Here is a 20,634-nt window from a genome sequence, read left to right on the forward strand (position 1 = left end):
AGTAAGCATTCTTGTCAAGTGAACATGGAACACTCATCAAGATCGATCGCATGCTGGTCTATGAATTGTCCGTTTAGGTCAACTCTGTCGAGGATATGAATTGACTCTAAAGGTTTAGAGAATTCTATCAAGAAAGAATATGTAATCTTCACAAACTTTCAAAAAAAGTGGATAATGAAATACTACCAAACTGATTTGATGAGGCACAGATAACACTGATACCAAAAACTTTTCAAAGACATTAAAAAAAAAAGAATGTTACAGGCCAGTAACCCTCATGAATAAAGATGCAAAAATCCTCAATAACAGATTAACAAGTCGAAGCTAATAAAATATACATAGCATAATGCATCATGAGCAATTGAGGTATAGCCGCAAAATGCAAACATTCAAAAATCAATTTAATTGACAACATAGAAACTTTATTTAAAATAGCCCCAAACTGGAAATAACCCAGCTGTCCCTCAACAAATGAATGGAGAGAGAAGCGTTGGAATATGCACAGATAGAGAAAATGACTCGTAGATGAAAATGAAGAGTCTGCTGATACAGGCATTAATACAGACAAATCTCACAGACTTTATGCTGACAGAAACTATACAAGTGATTACATACTGTATGGTTCCATTTATATGAAATTCTAGAAACTAATCTCGAGTTACAGAAATCAGATCAGTGGCTGCCTGGGCTGGAGAGAAAGGGATTGTACGGTTGGATACCTGGGGTGGAAATATTATACAGTCATGCATGGCTTAACATCCATGATACATTCTGTGAAATAGGATGTTACGTGATTTGCATATTGTGCAAATATGTAAGGCAGTCCCTCGATTATGAATGAGTTAAGTTCATAAGTCTTTCCTTAGGTCAAATTTGTACATAAGCCAGAAAAGTTAGGTACAGTTAGTATCTAATATCAGTCAAATGTTTATCTTAGTGTATAGTACGTAGGGTACCTTTCTATGTATTAAAAAAAAATGAAAGAAACTCTGAAAATCTGTACATGTTACTGTATGTAATTTTTACCTTGATATAGTTAAGGAACCTTGGTGATGAAGTGGTTCAGCACGTGGCTGCTAACCAAAAGATCAGCAGTTCAAACTCATTAGCTGCATGTGGCAGTCTGCCTCCGGAAAGATTATAGCCTTGGAACCACTATGGGGCAGTTCTACGGGGTCGCGCTGAGTCAGAATGGACTCTACGGAATGGGTTTTTTGTTGTTGTTGTTGTTAAAGTTAAAAATAAAAAAGTGAAAAGAGTACAATCATTTAAAGTAGAAGAAAATATCTAAAAAGTTGGTCCCAAACCTCTTATTTGCAACTCAAAATATTAAAACACTGAATATGTTCATTGAAAAAAAAAAAATTCCTTACAGAAATACCCCAACACACAAGAAATGAGCACAGATTAATAACTGAAGGATGGCCAAGTTGAAACATGAGAGAATAAAGAGGTCCTCCTTTACTTCCTTGTAACTCACACTCAGGAATTCAGGCAAATGACGTATCACTGCTTTTATTCAGCAGTCTCTATAAAAGCTCATTCCTGCAAGATTTTTCTTCTTATTTCCTCCACTATTTTAGCTCAGTTCTTCATAGGCTTTCGTTTCTTGAGCCAACCTTTATTCTGCTTTTCAGATGAAGGCTCCCTTTGTGTTACGTTGTCCTGTAAAACAAATGTATGATGCTGCTGTCTTCCAGCAATTGCTGATTACCAAGCAATATACATGATTTTAGACATCCTTTTTTTTTCTAAGATAATTACTCAGCAAGAAAAAAAAATGATATCTATACTGAGCAAAATAAGACATGTTCACATTCAAGAGACGGGATCATTATTAAAGTAGGAAGGCTTGTACACCTCCTAATGGCAGATATCTGTCATCAAGTTCCATGTTTTTATCACCTATCTAGAATCTTTAAATATTTTCTTAAATATGTTTAAAATTTATTATATGAAGTATGAGTTCAGCTGAATTTTTGAAAGTGAGAAGAAAAAAGACCATAAGGAGATATACAAAATAGGTGGTAAGATTTCAAGTCACTTTTTTTCTCTTTTTTTAACTGTCCCAAATTTTCTAGAATAAGGACACGTTTCTATTATAATCAAAGAATATAGAGTTAACATTATATGTGCGCCTATGTATGCACATAGCTTAAGAAAGCAAAAAACCTGGCTAGGTTTTGTTAATCTTAGTACATTGTGCGCAATGGGGCTATTTTGGGGATTTTTTTTTCATCTACTTTATTCATTTCCAAAAGTTTTATAAGGAGTATATTAAAACTACATAATTTAGTTTCAAAACTGTATGCTTCATATAGCATGGGGGTGAAGGAAAGGGGTTGCTGTAAGGAAAAGCTGTCACAACCTGGCTTGTTTAGGAGGTCAGATACAGCTTCCCTTACCTCACTGTTATTCTGTCCTGTGCGGTTTTCTCTTGTTTTCATTCTATGTGTCTTGGGTCAAGGTTAGCCATCTCTGACTGTTCCATCTCAATTCAGAATTTTTATCTCATAGTAAGTAAAGCTTCTCCTAGTAAACATCCTTCAAGCTTGTCGACTCCATATGAATATTATAGAATTGTCCTTTGACAACTTTTGACTGCATCATAAATGCAGTAGAGAAACCCGTGTTTTGTTTTGTTTTCTCGTCTAAAATCGTTCTTTTCATGCAGTGGATTGCAGCAGGTGGCAATTGCAACCCTTGAGTTCTATACACCAGTTGTAGCAAGATCACAAAAAACTGACAGGTACAACCCACAGTGTTTTGGTTCAGCTGGTAGGAACACGTCTCATTACTTCTGCACGCTATTAAGCTGATGTCAAATTTTTTGGCTGGTATTAAAAGCATGAAGTTTTTTTTTTTTTTTTTCTTTCTCCCCAAGCATTAACTCCTGCTTTCTGCTGGAGATGAACTTCCAGTAGACTGAGATTTGCTGGAATGTATGAAAACTGGAAACCCTGGTGGCGTAGTGGTTAAGTGCTACAGCTGCTATCCAAAGGGTCGGCAGTTCGAATCCACCAGGTGCTCCTTGGAAACTCTATGCGGCAGTTCTACTCTGTCCTATAGGGTCGCTATGAGTCGGAATCGACTCAATGGCAGTGGGTTTGGGTTTTTTTTTTTTTTTTTGGTATGAAAATTACACTGAGAACTTAAGCTGTCTTCAGAAATCCTTGTCTGTGTAGGAGGTTACTGGTTCAGGAAGGTCTACCAGCACACAATTTTCACATGGTTTTCCTAAGAAGAGGGAAGTGCAGCTGTTCTTTGACCTGCTGGTCCTTCCTACTTAGCGTTCTCTGAGACATTTCACTCTTACTTCAGGACTTGTAACTGTAGAGAGCAAATAGCGGTGTGTCTTGGACCTGTTAGTAGGGACTGAACAATTTGCAGAGAATAATCTTAGCCACACGTTTTTTTCCACCTTTTCCCAGTCTATTTCCTCTTTCCCTTCTGTATTAAAAACAAAACAAAACAAACCAGTTGCTGTCCGGTCAGTTCCGACTGATGGCGACCCCATATGTGCAGAATAGAATGACACTCCTTAGGGTTTTCAATGCCGTGGCCTTTTGCAAGCAGATAGCCAGGCCTTTCTTTTAAGGTACATCTGAATGAGCTCAGACTATCAACATCTTGGCTAGTAGTCAACCACTTAACTGACTTCACCACCCAGAGACTGCTTACCCTTCGTACACCCCAAAATCCGAACCCATTGGTGTCAAGCTTATTCCAACTCATAGCAACCCTATATTACAGATTAGAACTGCCCCATAGGGTTTCCAAGGAGCCGCTGGTGGATTCCAACCACCGACTTTTTTGGTTAACAGCCAGTCTCTTAACCACTGCGCCACCAGGGCTCCACCTTTTCTATAGGAGGGAGTATTTGAACCCCATTAACCTGTGAGCATTAAAAAGACATTGTGTAGTTAGAGAAAATATTTTCTCCAAATTGTAGAAAATTTTTTTCCAGAGGAAACTTACGTCAGTCTCATGAAATGGAAGGCTTCTCAGTGGCCCCTGAGCAAGAAGGCATTTGAAGGCAAAGGGAGCAGAATGTTTCCTTTAAAAGGTCACAAGACTGAAGGCTAAACTGTGCCCACCAGGTTATGGAAGGCAACATGGTTTTACAAAGAAAAAAGCTGTTTTTTCTTGGTAGGGAAGTACTTTTTAGCCTACCTACATTTTAAAAAAGTAATTTCAAAATGATTATATAAAATAACCCATATTATTTTTCGTTTAAAGATTGTTTATTTTATTACGTACTGGAATTCAGTATGAAATTTTAAGTTGTAGTTTTGCAGTACTATTTTAATAATGCTGAAAAAATGATAGCGTTATATATTTGAATCAGTAACGAGTGGTATGCTGAACTCAAGAAAACACTCAAAAATATTACTGGTAATGAAGTCCCGTACTGTGAAAGTATTGTGAATGTGAATACTGGTACTAAAATGCAGTGCGCACTGATAATGAAAGGCAAGTCTCAATATACAGTAAATTATATAATGTGTTCTTATACGGGTGGTAGCGGTATATGTAGGCACATCAGTATTTCAGTACACCTGGTATAAAATACGTAGTAAAATAATAAATCTAAAGGCATTCCAGTGCTGTACTCATGGATGCATCTGAAGCAAGTATTTACTGGGTGTTAGAACATAACAAAGATAATAATGATGAATGAATGTTAATAAACTCTTGCTTCGACCTCTGGTGTTACAATATTCCCACCTTTGTCTTTAAGCTATTGGCCTGAGAATTAATACATTTAAATACAGAACATTAGGAGGATAACCCAAGCCCTACCCCTTTTTTTTTTTTTCACCCCTGGCTGTTCTATTTTTTAACAAATCTTTACAAGGTGATGCTACTGTCTTCACTATGATGCTTTGTGTTGTCCAGCTCCAACCCTAACCTTAAAGTTGACTTGTCATCCGTCATATCACTTGTGTTTGGTGAGACACCTGTCATGTAAAATCCTGGAGCACTGATACAAAGATAAGCTGAGGTGGGGAGGGTTAAGACAGGGAGTGGTAACATAGCAAAAATGATGAATCACCACACTTTTTTATTAAGTGCTGGAGTTTTTTTTTTTTTTTTTTTGTCAATTACTAGCAATGTAGAGAGTTGTATGAAAAACACATACACCTGCAACAGGAAACTAAGCTAAGGAATTCCCGGAAACTGACTGAAGCCAATTCTACTACACAGAATTTTTAGGGATATGTGTGTATGCTTATTTATGTGTTTTATTTTTTGCTAGATAATGGTGACTGCTGATGAAGCTTGAAGCAGGAAGAGCTAGCTACTATATCACGTTACCAGCAAATCTGTACCACGTCTCGGTGCCAATTTATAATGAACACAAATCTCAAATCAAATTATAATACATACTGAACCTTCATTAACACTTATAAGCAAACAAATATGAAAGAAGAAATTCATATGACTCTTCTGAGGCTCAGGAAAGCCCCAGGTCTCTATTCTTTAGAAGTTCTTACCTTGCATCAAAGCTTCCTTTAAACAAATCAAAAGATTACCAAGGCAAGAATCTGTCAACCTGTAGTCAACAAAACCCAGGGCTCTTGATTAGTGTTTTAATTTCCTCTGGCTGCTGTAAGAAAGTACCACAAATTTGGTGGCTTAAAAAACAACAGAAATTTATTCTCTCACAGTTCTGGATGTCATAAGTAAAAAATCAGTACCTATGGGATAAAATCAAAATGCCCACAGCACTGCTCTCCCTTTGAAAGCTGCAGGGGAGCTTCAAATCCTTTGTTCTTCCAGCTGGTAGTGGCTGCCAGCAGTCGTTGGCTTGTAGGCACATCACTCCATTTTATGCCTACATGGTCACATGGTCTTTTCCTCTTCTGTATGTCTGTGTCAGATCTCTTTCCATGTCCATTTTATGGATACATGTAATTGTATTTTATGCCCACTCAGATAATCCAGGATAATCTCCCCCTCTCAATGTCCTTAATTTAACTATATCTGCAAAGACCCTTTTTCCAAATAAATTAACATTTACAGGTTCCAGGGATTAGGCTCTGATATATTTGGGTAGCCATTCTTCAGCCTACTATCTGTGGACACAATAATTTTGGGAATTTAGCCTAGGGAATCATCACTACCAGTACAGTGTAAAGACCTTGCTGGAGTCTTAGAGTAGAGAGTGACTCAAATATTGCATCCAGTCCACACACCCTAAATACTTTAATTTTACTAATAAGAGCATATTTCCAACATTTATGCTGCCATTCAGCAGGCCCTAATTTTCACCAATACACTCATTTCCAATAACACTCAAAACATGGTCACTGATTAAAACTGTAGAAGAGAAGATTTGGTGTAGCCACCTTTGGAATGTGACCATCAAATAAAATGCTAGGTGACCAAACTCAATTTTACATTCTTAATTAGTGTGTTGGCCGATTACTCAGTGTCTGTACTTTTTTTACTTGTATCTTTTTTGGCCATCTTTTTCTTAACACAGTAACTTATTTTCTTCGAGAACCTGCAATTTGGGCAGGACTGGATGGAGTGGCTTTGTCTCCTCCACTTAGTGTCATCTGTGGTGGCACACCTGGGTGCTGGAGGCTCCACGTTCATGATGGCTTATTCACAGAACTGGTAAATGGATGCTGGTTGTTGGGGGAAGCTCAACCGAGGCTGTGTGCTGAAGCCTTAGTTTCCCTCCGCATAGCTATCTCCACTGTCTGCTTGGGCTTCCTGCCAACATGGTAGCTGGGTTTCAAGAGTGAGCATCTCAAAACAGCAAAGTAGAGGTGCATGCCGTTTTTATGACGTAGCATGGGAAGTCATATAACTTCAATTCAGTGTGCTGTATTGATTGAATCAATCACAAAAGTCTATAAAATTTCACCGTGATGAGACATAGTCTTACCTCTCAGTGTAAAATTAGAATTACCACAATCTATCCTCTGGGCATATATTTTTTTACGTTTTTCCCATATGCAAAATACACTCACCTGGTCCCAGGAATCTCCCCAAAATGTCGTCTTTTTTTCAGTATTAGACTATGGCTGGAGGTCCAAAATGTCCTCATCAAAATCAGCTTCAGCTGTGGATGAGGCTTCTTAGGTGCAGTTTCTAGGATATAGCTCCCAAGTACAGTTTCTCTTTTTAATCTGAAACCTGTGAACTAAAGAAAGAAGTTACATGCCTTACACACACAGTATACAAATGGTGGGTCGGCGATAACCGCAATAGACACAAACGTTCAAAAAGATGGGAAATGGAAAGGCACAGCAGCCCATAGTAATTCTGAAACCAGCCAGGAATATGTGGCCATGTCCTTGATTATGCTCATTTCTACCTCCCGCGGAATGCTCTCTGGCCCCAGGATCTGCCTGCTTCCTGCCATCATGGTTCCAGAATCCAATGGCCTGTTTATTTTGCAGAGACTCCATTTCAAACCAACTTAGTCTAATTCTTTTTAAAACTTTTAAGTATAAAGACTTTTTATCAGTTTTTCATCCACTCCTTTAGACAAAGATCACACTCACACATTTCAACATGTGCTGCTCTGTATCTTGAGCCCTCCCTGAGACAGCTGAAGACCAGCAACCTTAGATTCTTAGAATCCCAATGGTTCCCTGCAAGGGGCTGCAGTGCACACCCTTAAGATCCGTAGCCAATCTTTTGACCCTCTGAAATGTAATTTGAGATACAACCTTACACCTTTCTGAATGTTTAATATGGAATCTTAGAGATCAACTTATGATTTGATACTTGCATGGAAGTCATTTCTTAGTTTGAGAATGTTTGCTTTCTGGAGAAACTGAGAATGAGAAGTTTTATTTCAACCTAACAAATCTTGTTGTTGTTAAGTGCCTTCGAGTCACTTCCTACTCATGGTGACCGTGAGTACAACAGAATGAAACACTCCTCAGCCTTGTGCCATCCTCACAACAGTTGTTATGCTTGAGCCCGTTGTTGCAGCCACTGTGTCAGTCCATCTCTTTGAGGATCTTCCTCTTTTTTGGCGACCCTCTGCTTTACCAAGCATGATGTCCTTCTTCAGGGACTGGTACCTCCTGATAACATGTCCAAAGAACGTGAGACAAAGTCTCACCATCTTAGGTGCTTTTTATTTAACAATTTATTCTTTACTTCATTTTCCTCCTCAATTTCCTCATCTTTAAACTCAGAATGATAAGTATGCCAACTTTTAAGTTTCTAGTACGTACCAGTCAGGTAGTTACGTTTAGAGGAATAAACTGAGATACTGTATGTGAAGCTGGAAAGTATGATGAAAACTTGTCATCATTTGACAAGTATGATGAGATTCTTGTCTCTGCTGATAGTTGTGGTGTTTCTGTGTGAATGTAAACTAGACATCCATCCTGAGATAAGGGAAGTCTATGATGGTGGTTATGATGGTGGTTGAAATGAAAGAACACTTTAATTCACAAGGAGCTGTGAGCTGTAAAAGAAAGATGGGTCCAGACAGTGAGTAACTCCTCCTTGAAAAACCTAGGAATAGGTATATTGAGCTGTTTTCTTCCCTAGAACCAGCCTTCTGGTCCCTTTGTTAGTTGGATGTGTATGAAATGGTTCATCTAGGAGTGCAATAGGTTTGTATGGATTCATTCACTTTCTCATATAGCCTTCCTTCAGCCCCTAGAGAAAGCACCTCTCCTCTAGCCTTACTGGCTGTGTGTTTCTCTTCTGGATGAGATACATCCATTGAGTAGACATTGGGTCTTTGCCAATATGATCATATGACTTAGATGCCCGTTAGAATGTTGTCAGTATTATTTTTTATTATATTTTGGACCTAAACTCGGTCTAATTTGACATTTCAAGTTGTTTGGTGTCTTTCTTGCATAGCTTTCGTTGATTAGCAATTTTATCATAGCTCCAGTTTTTTCCTTTAGATTTCGACCTCCTATCCCTCCTTTTTTCCCTTCAGCTTTTCTCTTTTGTACAATATTTTGTTTTAAAAAAAAGAGATAAGCTTGCTTATTCAAGCCAAAGAGGACTTATTTCTTTCTAGATCTTTGAGAAAATCATCACACGTACTTTTTATCAGTTAAAATTGTTTAATTTGAATTTATGGAACTTGATGTTTCAGGTGTCTGCATTGCCTTTCCCTGTATATGGTGCATCCTGACTGATTCTACAAGTATTGATTCTCATTTATTTTGCACAGGCTCCATCATCACCTTCTTCGCCCATAGCTAATGAACCAAAATACGAGAAGCGCTGGTTAGACACCTTTTCAGTTCCTCTGTCTATGGCTCGAGTCTCAAGGTACAAAGCTGGAACGGGAAAACGAAGGTTTGTGACCGTTGTCTGAAATGGGGAAAGCTGATGAATCGCGTGTACTTTTGACAATTCTTAATAGTTCAATGACTGCTTGAAAGTGTTTTTACTTACTGTTATGAAAGTGCATGTCTTCTGGTAGTTTTTAGCATTTGCGAAAAAAAAAAAAGGAAATGTTGAATATCAAGGAAAAATGACAAACAAATAATCAGAAAACAAGCAGATTTATTATTAGTAATAGGTCTATCTAATGGTGAGGTGACTGTTACTTGTTTTGGAGCCTAGTCACTGGAAAAAGAAATTCTATTTTCACTTTTAAAGCTTCAGAGAAGTAACTTAAGAATAAGAAGGCTTGTGTTCTTGTCCAAGTTGCACATGATTTAAGAAGTCAGTTAAACTCCGGGGGCCTCATAGTCTTCATTCATGAAATGAGAAGACTAGACCAGCACCAGTGTTAAATAAATGTGCAGAGTTTTTGAGGTTGGTTAATTAAATAATTTTGAATATTTGTCTTTAAAAGTTTATGTTTCCACAACTTTTTGATAGGATCAGATGGACTTTTTTAACTCTTAATTAGTATAATATGTTTTTTGTGGCTAACTGTGCTACTTAATCACCATAAAAGGCCAAGACATACCTATATGGTGAATTTCCTTTCTTGGGTTTTAAGAGATACATGAAGAAAACTGTGTGAACCATCTGTCTGCTTAACTATCAGAAAGGGAAGTTATTACCTTTTTTTTTTTAATTGAGCCTTGTCTTCGAAAAATGAGTAGACTCTCTTCACTGGCCTTTAAATAAAAGTCTGGCTAATAATACTTTGGATGGACAGTTAAAATTTGATCTCTAATGTGAACTGATACTAGTTGCACAACCTGTTGTAATGACTTTGCATGTATATGAAAGAATGATTAGTATGCCATAGCATTAACAGAAACCCTAAATTTGATTTTTAAATGTGTGCTTATCCTTGCAAAACACAGCTACAACTGGTAATGTGTAAAGCTAAAGAGGTGGATAGATAGCCATTTCTGAATTTAATAGTATAGGTAGTCCTACTAAACTCGACGGCACTGGGTGTTTTAGATAGTCCCTGACTTAAGACGTATTCCAGTTATGAAGAACCACGCTTAACCAGCATGTTGTTTTGTTTTGTTTGTCTATGGTTGGTAATACATACTGCATGCAATGTTGTGGCACACAATTTGCCAGTGTTATCATTCTCAGATGTAATGTTTCCAACTCCCAAAGATAAAGACCGGATTTATACAGATGCTGATAATAAAAGTCAATAAGAATGAAAACTTAAAAAAAAAAAAAAAAGGTATTCAACTTACACCAGAAACGACGTAGGAAAGAATAGTCATCAGAACGAAACCCCGACATAAGTCTGGGACTACCCGTATAGCAAATAAGCTTTGTGTTTTCACTGCCATAAAATCCCTGTAAAACATCTGCATGTGTGGTAGGGAAGGGGGAATTTTATACAGTTTGCTTCTTTGGTTTGCACTTGGTTTATTCAGGGACTGAATAGAAATTTGGGCATAATGTTTATCTTGACAGACAAGGAAATACTGTATGGTCTCATCTGTATCAGTGTATTGCAGTTAAATAGGTTCTTGAAAGATAGAGCCACTGAACTTCATCAAGCACATTCTAGCCCATCTGCCATCTAAAAGTGATGAAGCAAAAATGTGCTGTTCCAGCCTCAGGTTTAAAGATTAATGCCAGTCATTTATCACAGGCTATGCCCTGTCCTTCCCCTGACACAGTGCCTACAGGACGTAAGATGAAATGTCTCCGATGCTGGAGGAAATGATGGAGCTCTCTTGTAATTATTAACTAAATGCAGATTTTACCAACCATTTTGGCAGCTGGAGGATATTTAGAGACACGTGTCTTATTCTTGGCGACAAAAGATTTTGACCCATCAAGCCATCCATAAAGCTATCATTAAGATAAATGCAGTGTGTCTACAGAGAATTCAATAGAAAGCAAGAAGGTGGCATATTGTTTGAGCCAGTTACTGCTCCTACTCTTTTTTTTTTTTTTTTTGCATTAGAAAAATTATCAAGCCCTAACAACAGACTGAAAGGTTTCTAATTTTTCACAGGACAAGAATATGTTGTTTTATGAAGGCAAAGATAACACTTCGCTGACTGTTTTTTCATGATTTTAAGCAGGGCTTTAGTATGGACCAAAGCAAACAAACAAAAAAAACTTGTTGCTGTGGAGTTGATTCCAACTCATAGTGACACTATAGGACAGAATAGAGCTGCCCCGTAGGGTTTCCAAGGAGCAGCTGATGAACTCAAACTGCCAACGTTTTGGTTAGCAGCCATATCTCTTAACCACTGCACCACCAGGACTCCACAGGAAAATGAAAAAAGCAAACTGAATAAGGACTCAAACTCTGGAAAATATTTGTTTTAAAGACTTTATCTCTAGGCTAAAGTAATGCTACTAGCTCCATCCCACCCTCAAGCTCCCTCAATCATATTTTGAAATGGAGGAAAAAGAAAAGAGACATGACCATTTGGACCTGAACAGACGGAATTCTAAACCTCTCCCGTGTGTTCTCTGGAGGGATTCGTGATCTGGGAAGTATAAGGAACAAGTTTAGAAAATGACGATTTTATATAATTTATTTTTTTTTTTAAATCTTAAAAGCTGTAGACTATAGCCTGTTGTTGTGTGCCATCAAGTCGATTCTGGCTCATAGTGACCCTATAGGACAGAACAGAACTGCCCCATAAAGTTTCCAAGGAGCACTGGTGGATTTGAACTGCCGACCTTTTGGTTAATAGCCTGAGCTCTTAACTGCTTTGCCACCAGGGCTCCAAACTATAGCCTAGGAAGAAATCTTAGGCAATGTCTTGCAGTAGGTAAAAAAAAAAAAAAGTAGGTTAGATGTCAGCAGACATGTATATGTTAACCCTCACTTGGCCATTTCCTACTTGTCTAACCTCAAATGTATCTCCCCCATTTATGGGTCTCCTTTTTTTATCTGTGAAATTAATTGGACTGGATAATTTTAGGTTCCTTAGTTTTCTGAAAATTTGTTTTGAAAAAAGACTCTCAAGTTTGAAACTAATTTGCATGTAACTATTTAAATTACAAAAATCAGTTTTAATAAGTACATCTGTTTTCATTTTCCTTTGCTTCCAAAGTACTCAAGAGTACTGCCATAAGTTATCTTTTACTCTATTTATTATCAGATGGAGTTTATTCTTGAATGGTTTGAGTGACAACATCGTGAGACCCTGCTCTGCTGCCCCATAACTGTTGTTCAATGTGGCAGATCTGGGATGTACTCTCAGGGTGTCCCCAGTTTCTAAAGAGCCAGGAGGCCATTAGAAAAAGGGATCTAATATGGATTGCTCCGTAAATATTACGTCCTCCTACCAGAGCCAAAACATGTGTTAGTGCATACAAAGTAGCTTTTATCACTTACAATAAGAAGCAGACAGCACACGACAGACAGCACTCCCCCTGGCTCAAAAGCTGTCTGGGCAGAGATAATGACTTCTCCATGCGCACCCCACTTTGCGTCATGGGTGAGAGTTAAATGGGACAATTACATGACACACCATCCTCCTTTGCTTCTGAAAACTGTCCTGGTGGAACTCTTTCACACAAGCCCTTTACTTGGCATCACGGTCAAGGGACACAACGGGAGCCTACCTTCTGCTGGTCTCCCCCTACCAGGTAGGTCCGCTTAGGTGGGCTGTAAGCTAATGCTGTGCATACCCGACTAGCACCATAGTTGAAGAGACAAAGGAAATTTTTTCTCCCAGCTATTTTATAACCCCAGCCTACTGACTAATTGTATCTTGTTAACCCTGCTAACAAACATCAAGGGAAGAGGGTATTGTTCTGAGGCCCCAAGATGCTGGCAAGGAGAAGAAAGAGAAAACCATGGCCACCTGGCTTCTTCGAAGAACTGTCTCCTCACATAGTTCTTGGGTTGAATGGGAATTACGCTTTTACATAAGGTGTGTGTCACCACTACTAAAGATTAAATCATTGGCTATACAATATAGAAAAAGGTCATTCAATAAAAATTTGTTTGAGGAGACTATGAAATAAATAAAAATAGACATAAAAACAGCAATGTTCAATAAAGATATTAACTTACTCTTTACAAAAACAGAGCTTTAAAATAAGTGCTTATGTAGTGAAAACCAACCATGTCTCATGATACTCGAAAATTAGTCAAAAATCATCATTGATTATTTAGCATAACAATGTGATTTTGGTTACTGGATTAGTTATTAATACACTTTTCTGAAATTATGTAAAGAAAATCATGGTTATTACTGTGGTGTTAATTAATACAAAGAAGGCTATAGTTTTGCCACCAGTATTCAGATACCAGCAGGGTCACCCATGGTGGACAGGTTTCAGCTCAGCTTCCAGACTAAGACAGACTAGGAAGAAGGACCTGGCAGTCTACTTCTTAAAAAAGTTAGCCAGTGAAAACCTTATGAAAAGCTGGGGAACATTGTCTGATATAGTGCTGGAAGATGAGCCCCCCAGGTTGGAAGGCACTCAAAAGACAACTTGGGAAGAGCTGCTTCCTCAAAGCAGAGTCAACCTTAATGATGTGGATGGAGTAAAGCTTTTGGACCTTCATTTGCTCATGTGGCATGACTCAAAATGAGAAGAAGAGAAGAAACAGCCACAAACATCCGTTAATAATTGGAACCTGAATGTATCAAGTATGAATCTAGCAAAATTGGAAATCGTCAAAAATGAAATGGAATGCATAATCATTGATATCCTAGGCATTAGTGAGCTGAAATGGACTGGTATTGGCCATTTTGAATTGGACAGTCATATGGACTACTATGCCGGGAATGACAACTTGAAGAGGAATGGTGTTGCATTCATCATCAAAAAGAACATTTCAAGATCTATCCTGAAGTACTACACTGTGATAGGATAATACCCGTATGCCTACAAGGAAGACCAGTTGATACTACTGTTACTCAAATTTACCCACCAACTACTAAGGCCAAACAAGAAGAAACTGAAGATTTTTACTAGCTTCTGCAGTCTGAAATTGATTGGACATGCAATCAGAATGCATTGATAATTACTGGTGATTGGAATGCAAAAGTTGGAAACAAAGAAGAAGGATTGGTAGTTGAAAAGTATGGCCTTGGTGATAGAAGTGATGCCAGACATTGCATGATAGAGTTTTACAAGACCAACGACTTCTTAATTGCAAATACCCTCTTTCACCAACATAAACGACAACTATCCGCATAGACCTCACCAGATGGAATACACAGGAATCAAATTGACTACATCTGTGGAAAGAGGTGATGGCAAAGCACAATATCATCAGAACAAGGCCAGAGGCCCACTGCAGAAAAGACCATCCATTGTTCATATGCAAGTTCAAGTTGAAACTGACCAAAATTAGAAGAAGTCCACAAAAGCCAAAGTACAACCTTCAATATATCCCACCTGAATTTAGAGTCCATCTGAAGAATACACTCATTGCATTGAACACTAATGACTGGAGACCAGACAATTTGTGGAATGACATCAAGGACATCATGCATGAAGAAAGCAAGAGGTCATTGAAAAGACAGGAAAGAAAGAAAAGACCAAGATGGATGTCAGAAGAGACTCTGAAACTTGCTCTTGAATGTTGAGCAGCTAAAGCAAAAAGAAGAAAAGATGAAGTAAATGAACTGAACAGAAGATTTCAAAGGGCAGCTCAAGAAGGCAAAGTAAAGTATTATAATGACATGTGCAAAGAGCTGGAGCTAGAAAACCAAAAGATAAGAACACGCTCAGCATTTCTCAAGTGAAAGAACTGAAGAAAAAATTTAAGCCTATAGTTGCAATAGTGAAGGGTTCTATCGGCAAGATACTAAACAACGCAGAAGCATCAAAAGAAGATGTAAGGAATACACAGAGTCGTATACCAAAAAGAACTGGTTGTCGTTCAACCATTTCAAAATGTAGCATATGACCAGGAATCGACAGTACTGAAGAAAGAAGTCCAAGCTGCACTGAAGACATTGGCGGAAAACATGGCTTCAGGAACTGAAGGAATATCAATTGAAATGTTTCAACAAACAGATGCAGTACTGGAAGTGCTCACTCGTCTATGCCAAGAAATTTGGAAGACAGCTTCCTGGCCAACTGACTAGAGGAGATCCATATTTAGGCCTGTTCCCAAAAAAGGTGATCCAACCAAATGTGGAACCTATCGGACAGTATCATTAATATCACACGCAAGCAAAATTTTGTTGAAGATCATTCAAAAGCAGCTGCAGCAGTATATTGACAGGGAACTGCCAGAAATTCAAGCTGGATTCAGAAGAGACATGGAACCAGGGATATCATTGCTAATATCAAATGGATCCTGGCTGAAAGCAGAGAATAGCAGAAGGATGTTTACGTGTGTTTTATTGACTGTGCAAAGGCATTTGACTGTGTGGATCATAACAAACTATGGATAACACTGTGAAGTCTGGGAATTCCAGAACACTTAATTGTGCTCAACAGGAACCTATACATAGATTAAGAGGTAGCCATTTGAACAGAACAAGGGGATACTTCATGGTTTAAAATCAGGAAAGGTGTGTGTCAGGGTCGTATCCTTTCACCATACCTATTCAGTCTGTATGCTGTGCAGATAATCCGAGAAGCTGGACTATATGAAGAAGAATGGGACATCAGGATTGGAGGAAGACTCATTAACAACCTGGGTTATGGAGATGACACAACCTTGCTTGCTGAAAGTGAAGAGGACTTGAAGCACTTACTGATGAAAATCAAAGACCACGATCTTCAGTATGGATTGCACCTCAACATAAAGAAAACAAAAATCCTCACGACTGGACCAATAAGCAACATCCTGATAATTGGAGAAAAGATTGAAATCAAGGATTTCAGTTTACATGGATCCACAATCAACAGCCATGGAAGCATCAGTCAAGAAATCAAAGGACACATTGCATTGGGCAAATCTGCTACAAAGGACCTCTTTAAAGTGCTGAAAAGCAAAGATGCCATCTTGAAGACTAAGGTGCACCTGACCTAAGCCATGGTATTTTCAATTGCATAATATGCATGCGAAAGCTGGACAATGAATAAGGAAGACCAAAGAAGAGTTGACTCCTTTGAATTGTGGTGTTGGCAAAGAATATTGAATATACCATGGACTGCCAAAAGAAAGAACAAATCTGTCTTGCAAGAAGTACACCAGAATGCTCCTTAGAAGCAAGATGGCTATACTTCATCTCACATTCTTTGGACATGTTGCCAGGAAGAATCAGTCCCTGGAGAAGGACATCATGCTTGGTAAAGTGCAGGGTCAGTGGAAAAAGGAAGACCCTCAAAGACATGGATTGAAACAGAGGCTACAACAGTGGGCTAAGCATAACGATGATTGTGAGCATGGTACATAGGGTCTCTATGAGTCGGCAGCTATCAACATTGTTATATTAGTTTTCTATTGCTGTGTAACAAATTATGGCAAAATTTAGTGGTTTAAACCTTCACATATTATCTCACAGGTTCTGTGGGTCAAGGGTCTGGGATGGTCTGACTAGGTTCTTGGCTCAGGATTTTACAGGGCTAAAACCAAGGTCTCCACTCTCATCTGAGGCTGGGAACCTCCTCAGAGCTCATTCAGGTTGTTGGCAGAATTCAGTTCCTTGCAGTTGTAGAACCATGTAAGCTATCAACTGGGTGCCCCTATCATCTACTTGAGGCCTATGCATTTCCTCCCACATGTCCCCTCCACCTTTAAGCCAGAAGTAGATAACTTCTCAGGCATTAAATCCCCCTTGAACTTTGAGTCTCTGACTTCCTTCATCTTTTACCTCTAGACCAAGCCTTAAAGGGCTCTCGTGATTAGAATCAGGGCCTCCTGGATAGTCTCCCTAATTTAAGATCAACGGATTTGAGGCTTTTATTACGTTTGCAAAACCCCTTTACAGCTTCACTTAGATTTGAATTTCACTGAGTACCTGGGAGAAAAGATGTGTATACCAGCGGCTGGAAGTTTTGAGAACCATCTTAGAATTCTGCTTACTGCAATTACTCAGCACAGTTTTCACCCTGGCAAGCACATAATAGCACGTGTTCAAATAAGTCTCAGGAATTTGCCCTTTAAAGTATAGTTAGCCTTGGACTGTTATGGTCAGTTGTACTTTCAAGTGGTCCCATTAAAAGAGCAATGAGTAGGAATCGAGGGACCTGGATTTGAGCCTAGGTACCTGCTCATATTTTATTTGTATTTTAGAGCATAAAATAATAGAGAACATTGTTAAGAACAAGAGAAATGTGTGTGCTTGCAAAATATCCATATTCATTTTAACAATGGAGACACTTTATGAAATAGCCTTAGGAAAAAATATAAAGCATGCTACTCTCTGAGACCTTAGAAAAACTCCTTCACCTCTGGGGAGGCAGATGGTATAAAACAAGGAGTGCTGGTTTTGGAACTAAAGATTGCTAGTTCCACCTTTACTTTTTAAGGGCCTTGTGACTTTGATGAGACGTTGAGGCTCTTTTTGTCTGTTTTCTCCTCTGTTTAAGCAAGTAGGACAGGGGATGATATAAATACTACTTCATAAGGTAGGTTTATGACGATAAGCTGAAGTAAAACTTGTAGGTTTGAAGGCTCAGTGAAGTATACTGCACAGATGTCAGCAAAACCAAAAAACAAACCCACTGCCGTCAAGTCGATTCCGACTCATAATGACCCTATAGGACGGAGTAGAACTGCCCATAGGGTTTCCGAGGAGTACCTCGTGGATTGGAACTGCTGACCTTTTGGTTAGCAGCTGTAGCTCTTAACCACTATGCCACCAGGGTTTCCCAGATGTCAGAGGACAGCAGTTTTTGTATGTGCAGCTGGGATGACTAAAGGATTGTGCAAGACCGGGCAGTGTTTGCGTGGGGTCTGTTGTGATGGGGTCACCATGAGTTGGGGTGAACTCAACTGCTGCTAACAATAACAGAAGGAAGGAAGGAATTCAGATTTGAGTGATTATCCCCAAAGAAGGGCAGTTAAACAGTTCAAGAGGCTAAAACAACACAACACAAGCTCAAGGCTTCTCCATTCAATAGACACTTAGATGAATTGGTGTGTTACAGTCTTTCCAGTATCCACAAACCCCTGTGGAAATCACAAAGAATTGCCTCAATGAAGTTATCCACTGCTGACTTGTTTAATGAGTACTCTTATGTAACTTTCCTAGGTTTATGTTACTATAGAACATAAGTTGCTGATTTACAAATAGAAATTAGTTAACCAACACCCCCCTATTCAACAAACATGTAAAGCAACTCCAAAAAGCAGCTCCCTGATTGAGATAATAACCACATTTTTCTTCCTTTCTGGGAATTCAAGAAAGCTCTTGAGTAGTAATTGATGTAAACGTACCAATAGTGACACTTCATTCATTTGTGTGGCTCTCCTTTTCTACACAGCGTTATACTTTCTCTTGGGAGTATCCTTGTCACTACGGTATGATGCTGTCTCAGGAAAACATTTGTTTTTATTCCCCTCCCTCTCTCATTCTCTCTTTTAGTCGATCAAATGGCAATTTCTCACTGTAGTATCTTTTATTTTTATCTCTGGGGATCATTCATTTTGACTATAAGGTAGTAATTAGTGCCCTGCCTGCTACTGATAGATCCTGCGAAGTCTCGGCTTTAGGACATGAAGATGTTTTCTTCTTATCCAAGCAAGATAAATTCATCACGAGTCTTCGCCTTTGAATGTTAAATTGATTTTCCTTTCCTTTGTGTCTGGAGATTTCATACGCTCTACGAGTTTGAAATGAAAATGAATAGGAAGGGATTTGAAAGTTGGAAGAATTGAATAATTGTATAGGAAAGAAACACAGCCATGTGCCTGCCCCTCTTCCCAAGAGCATCTGCCTGCGTTGCCTGTTGCCCTGTTAAATATCTTTTATCTCTGTCATCCCCAGCAGCCCTTAGATCACCACTCATTGCTGCTCCTACTCTGAGTCTCTCAACACTAGTTATCAGCCATTTTATCGTGAATCTCTGCCCTCAGTTTCCCAGCTTTCTTATCGTTAAAATAAAATGAAGTAAAGTGACAGAAGTTTTCATACTACTAAAAGGAGAGAAACCTTAGTAATGTAACTCTTATCCAGCCAGATCAATCACAGAGTAGGGAGGACCCTGACATGAGTGAGTATCTTGGCTGAGAAAGGAAAAGGAAGGACTTTAGTAGGCTGTAGGGTGGAAACCTGAGTCTCCAGGGTGTGCCATGACCTTGGTACCTTTATCTTGCTCCTTAGATAGTGACCCAAGTCTTGGGGGGTAAGTGTTGACGGGGAAATCCCCATTTTACCTATTAAGCCGCCTTTCTAATTACTTCTGAGGTATAACATTTCAAAAACTGGGTTTTGTGTTGGTTATTCCTGCCTCTGCCTCACACGCAGCCCTGCCACTATGACTTTGTCCAGGCTTGGTGCCTTTTCCTCGGGTGCCACCATTTCATGTCTCTGCTTCCTCAGACAAAATGACTACCTCCTTGTCCTTGGTACCCACTCTATACTTACTCCAGGACCCTCAGACCCTCTGCTTCGCTTTTTCTTCCCAAGGCTCATCATCAAAGGGGTTCTCAAAATCTTTCTGATGCAAAATAGCTGCTAGTTTGTGAGGAGAAGGTCATAGCAGGGTCCTCAAATGGTATGTTGCAGAATTCATTCATGGTTTTCTCCATATCTTATTTTTAATCACATCTAAGAAGGCAGATATTCTCCTGTCGGGGTAATTGACTGGCGTAGAGATTTTTACATTTACCTAGGACTTGACCTGGTGTCAAAGCTTTGGTTGACTTTCAAAGTGAGCAGATTGCTTTTTTCTCCAGCTCTCATATCAAATGCAAGATTTCTATTCTAGGATAAAAAATACAAGCAATGAGAGTTCAAAATTCAAAAGAATGGTTCTGTTAATAAAATCCCAGAACTGTTTCAATGGATATAATTATATTAAATACAGATATATATTTAAAATATATTGTCAGATATGGGGTGAATGCCACAATCCATTTAGTTTTAATATATAAAAGAGCTTCTTAAAATTTTCAGGAACCAGCAAATGTTATAGTTAATAACTTAGGATTTAGTTTGAGAGACCCAAGTTATTTATTTATGTTCGTTTGTTTTAATTTTGTTATGTGTGAGTGCTTGTGTGCCTTTGCATTTTTGAGCCTTGTGACTTTGGATAAATTGATTAATATCTCTGTTCCTCAGTTTCCTTATCTGTAAAATGGTTATAATGCTAAGACCTTCTCTAGATTATTATTCTGATGATCAAAATTGGTACAACTTACAACGT

The 20,634-nt window shown here is 38.7% G+C and overlaps 1 protein-coding gene across 1 annotated transcript in view; it reads left to right on the top strand.

The window, feature by feature from the left end:
- SNTG2 (syntrophin gamma 2) overlaps nt 1–20,634 on the top strand; it is a 312,764-nt gene that overhangs the window by 138,666 nt on the left and 153,464 nt on the right. Inside the window, exon 8 of the mRNA XM_023550388.2 lies at nt 9,173–9,300. Within this exon, the coding sequence (XP_023406156.1) occupies nt 9,173–9,300 (128 nt within the window). The remainder of the gene's footprint in view (nt 1–9,172; nt 9,301–20,634) is intronic.

The sequence above is a fragment of the Loxodonta africana genome, chromosome 12 (genome assembly GCF_030014295.1).
Source record: "Loxodonta africana isolate mLoxAfr1 chromosome 12, mLoxAfr1.hap2, whole genome shotgun sequence".
Classification (NCBI taxonomy): Eukaryota; Metazoa; Chordata; class Mammalia; order Proboscidea; family Elephantidae; genus Loxodonta; species Loxodonta africana.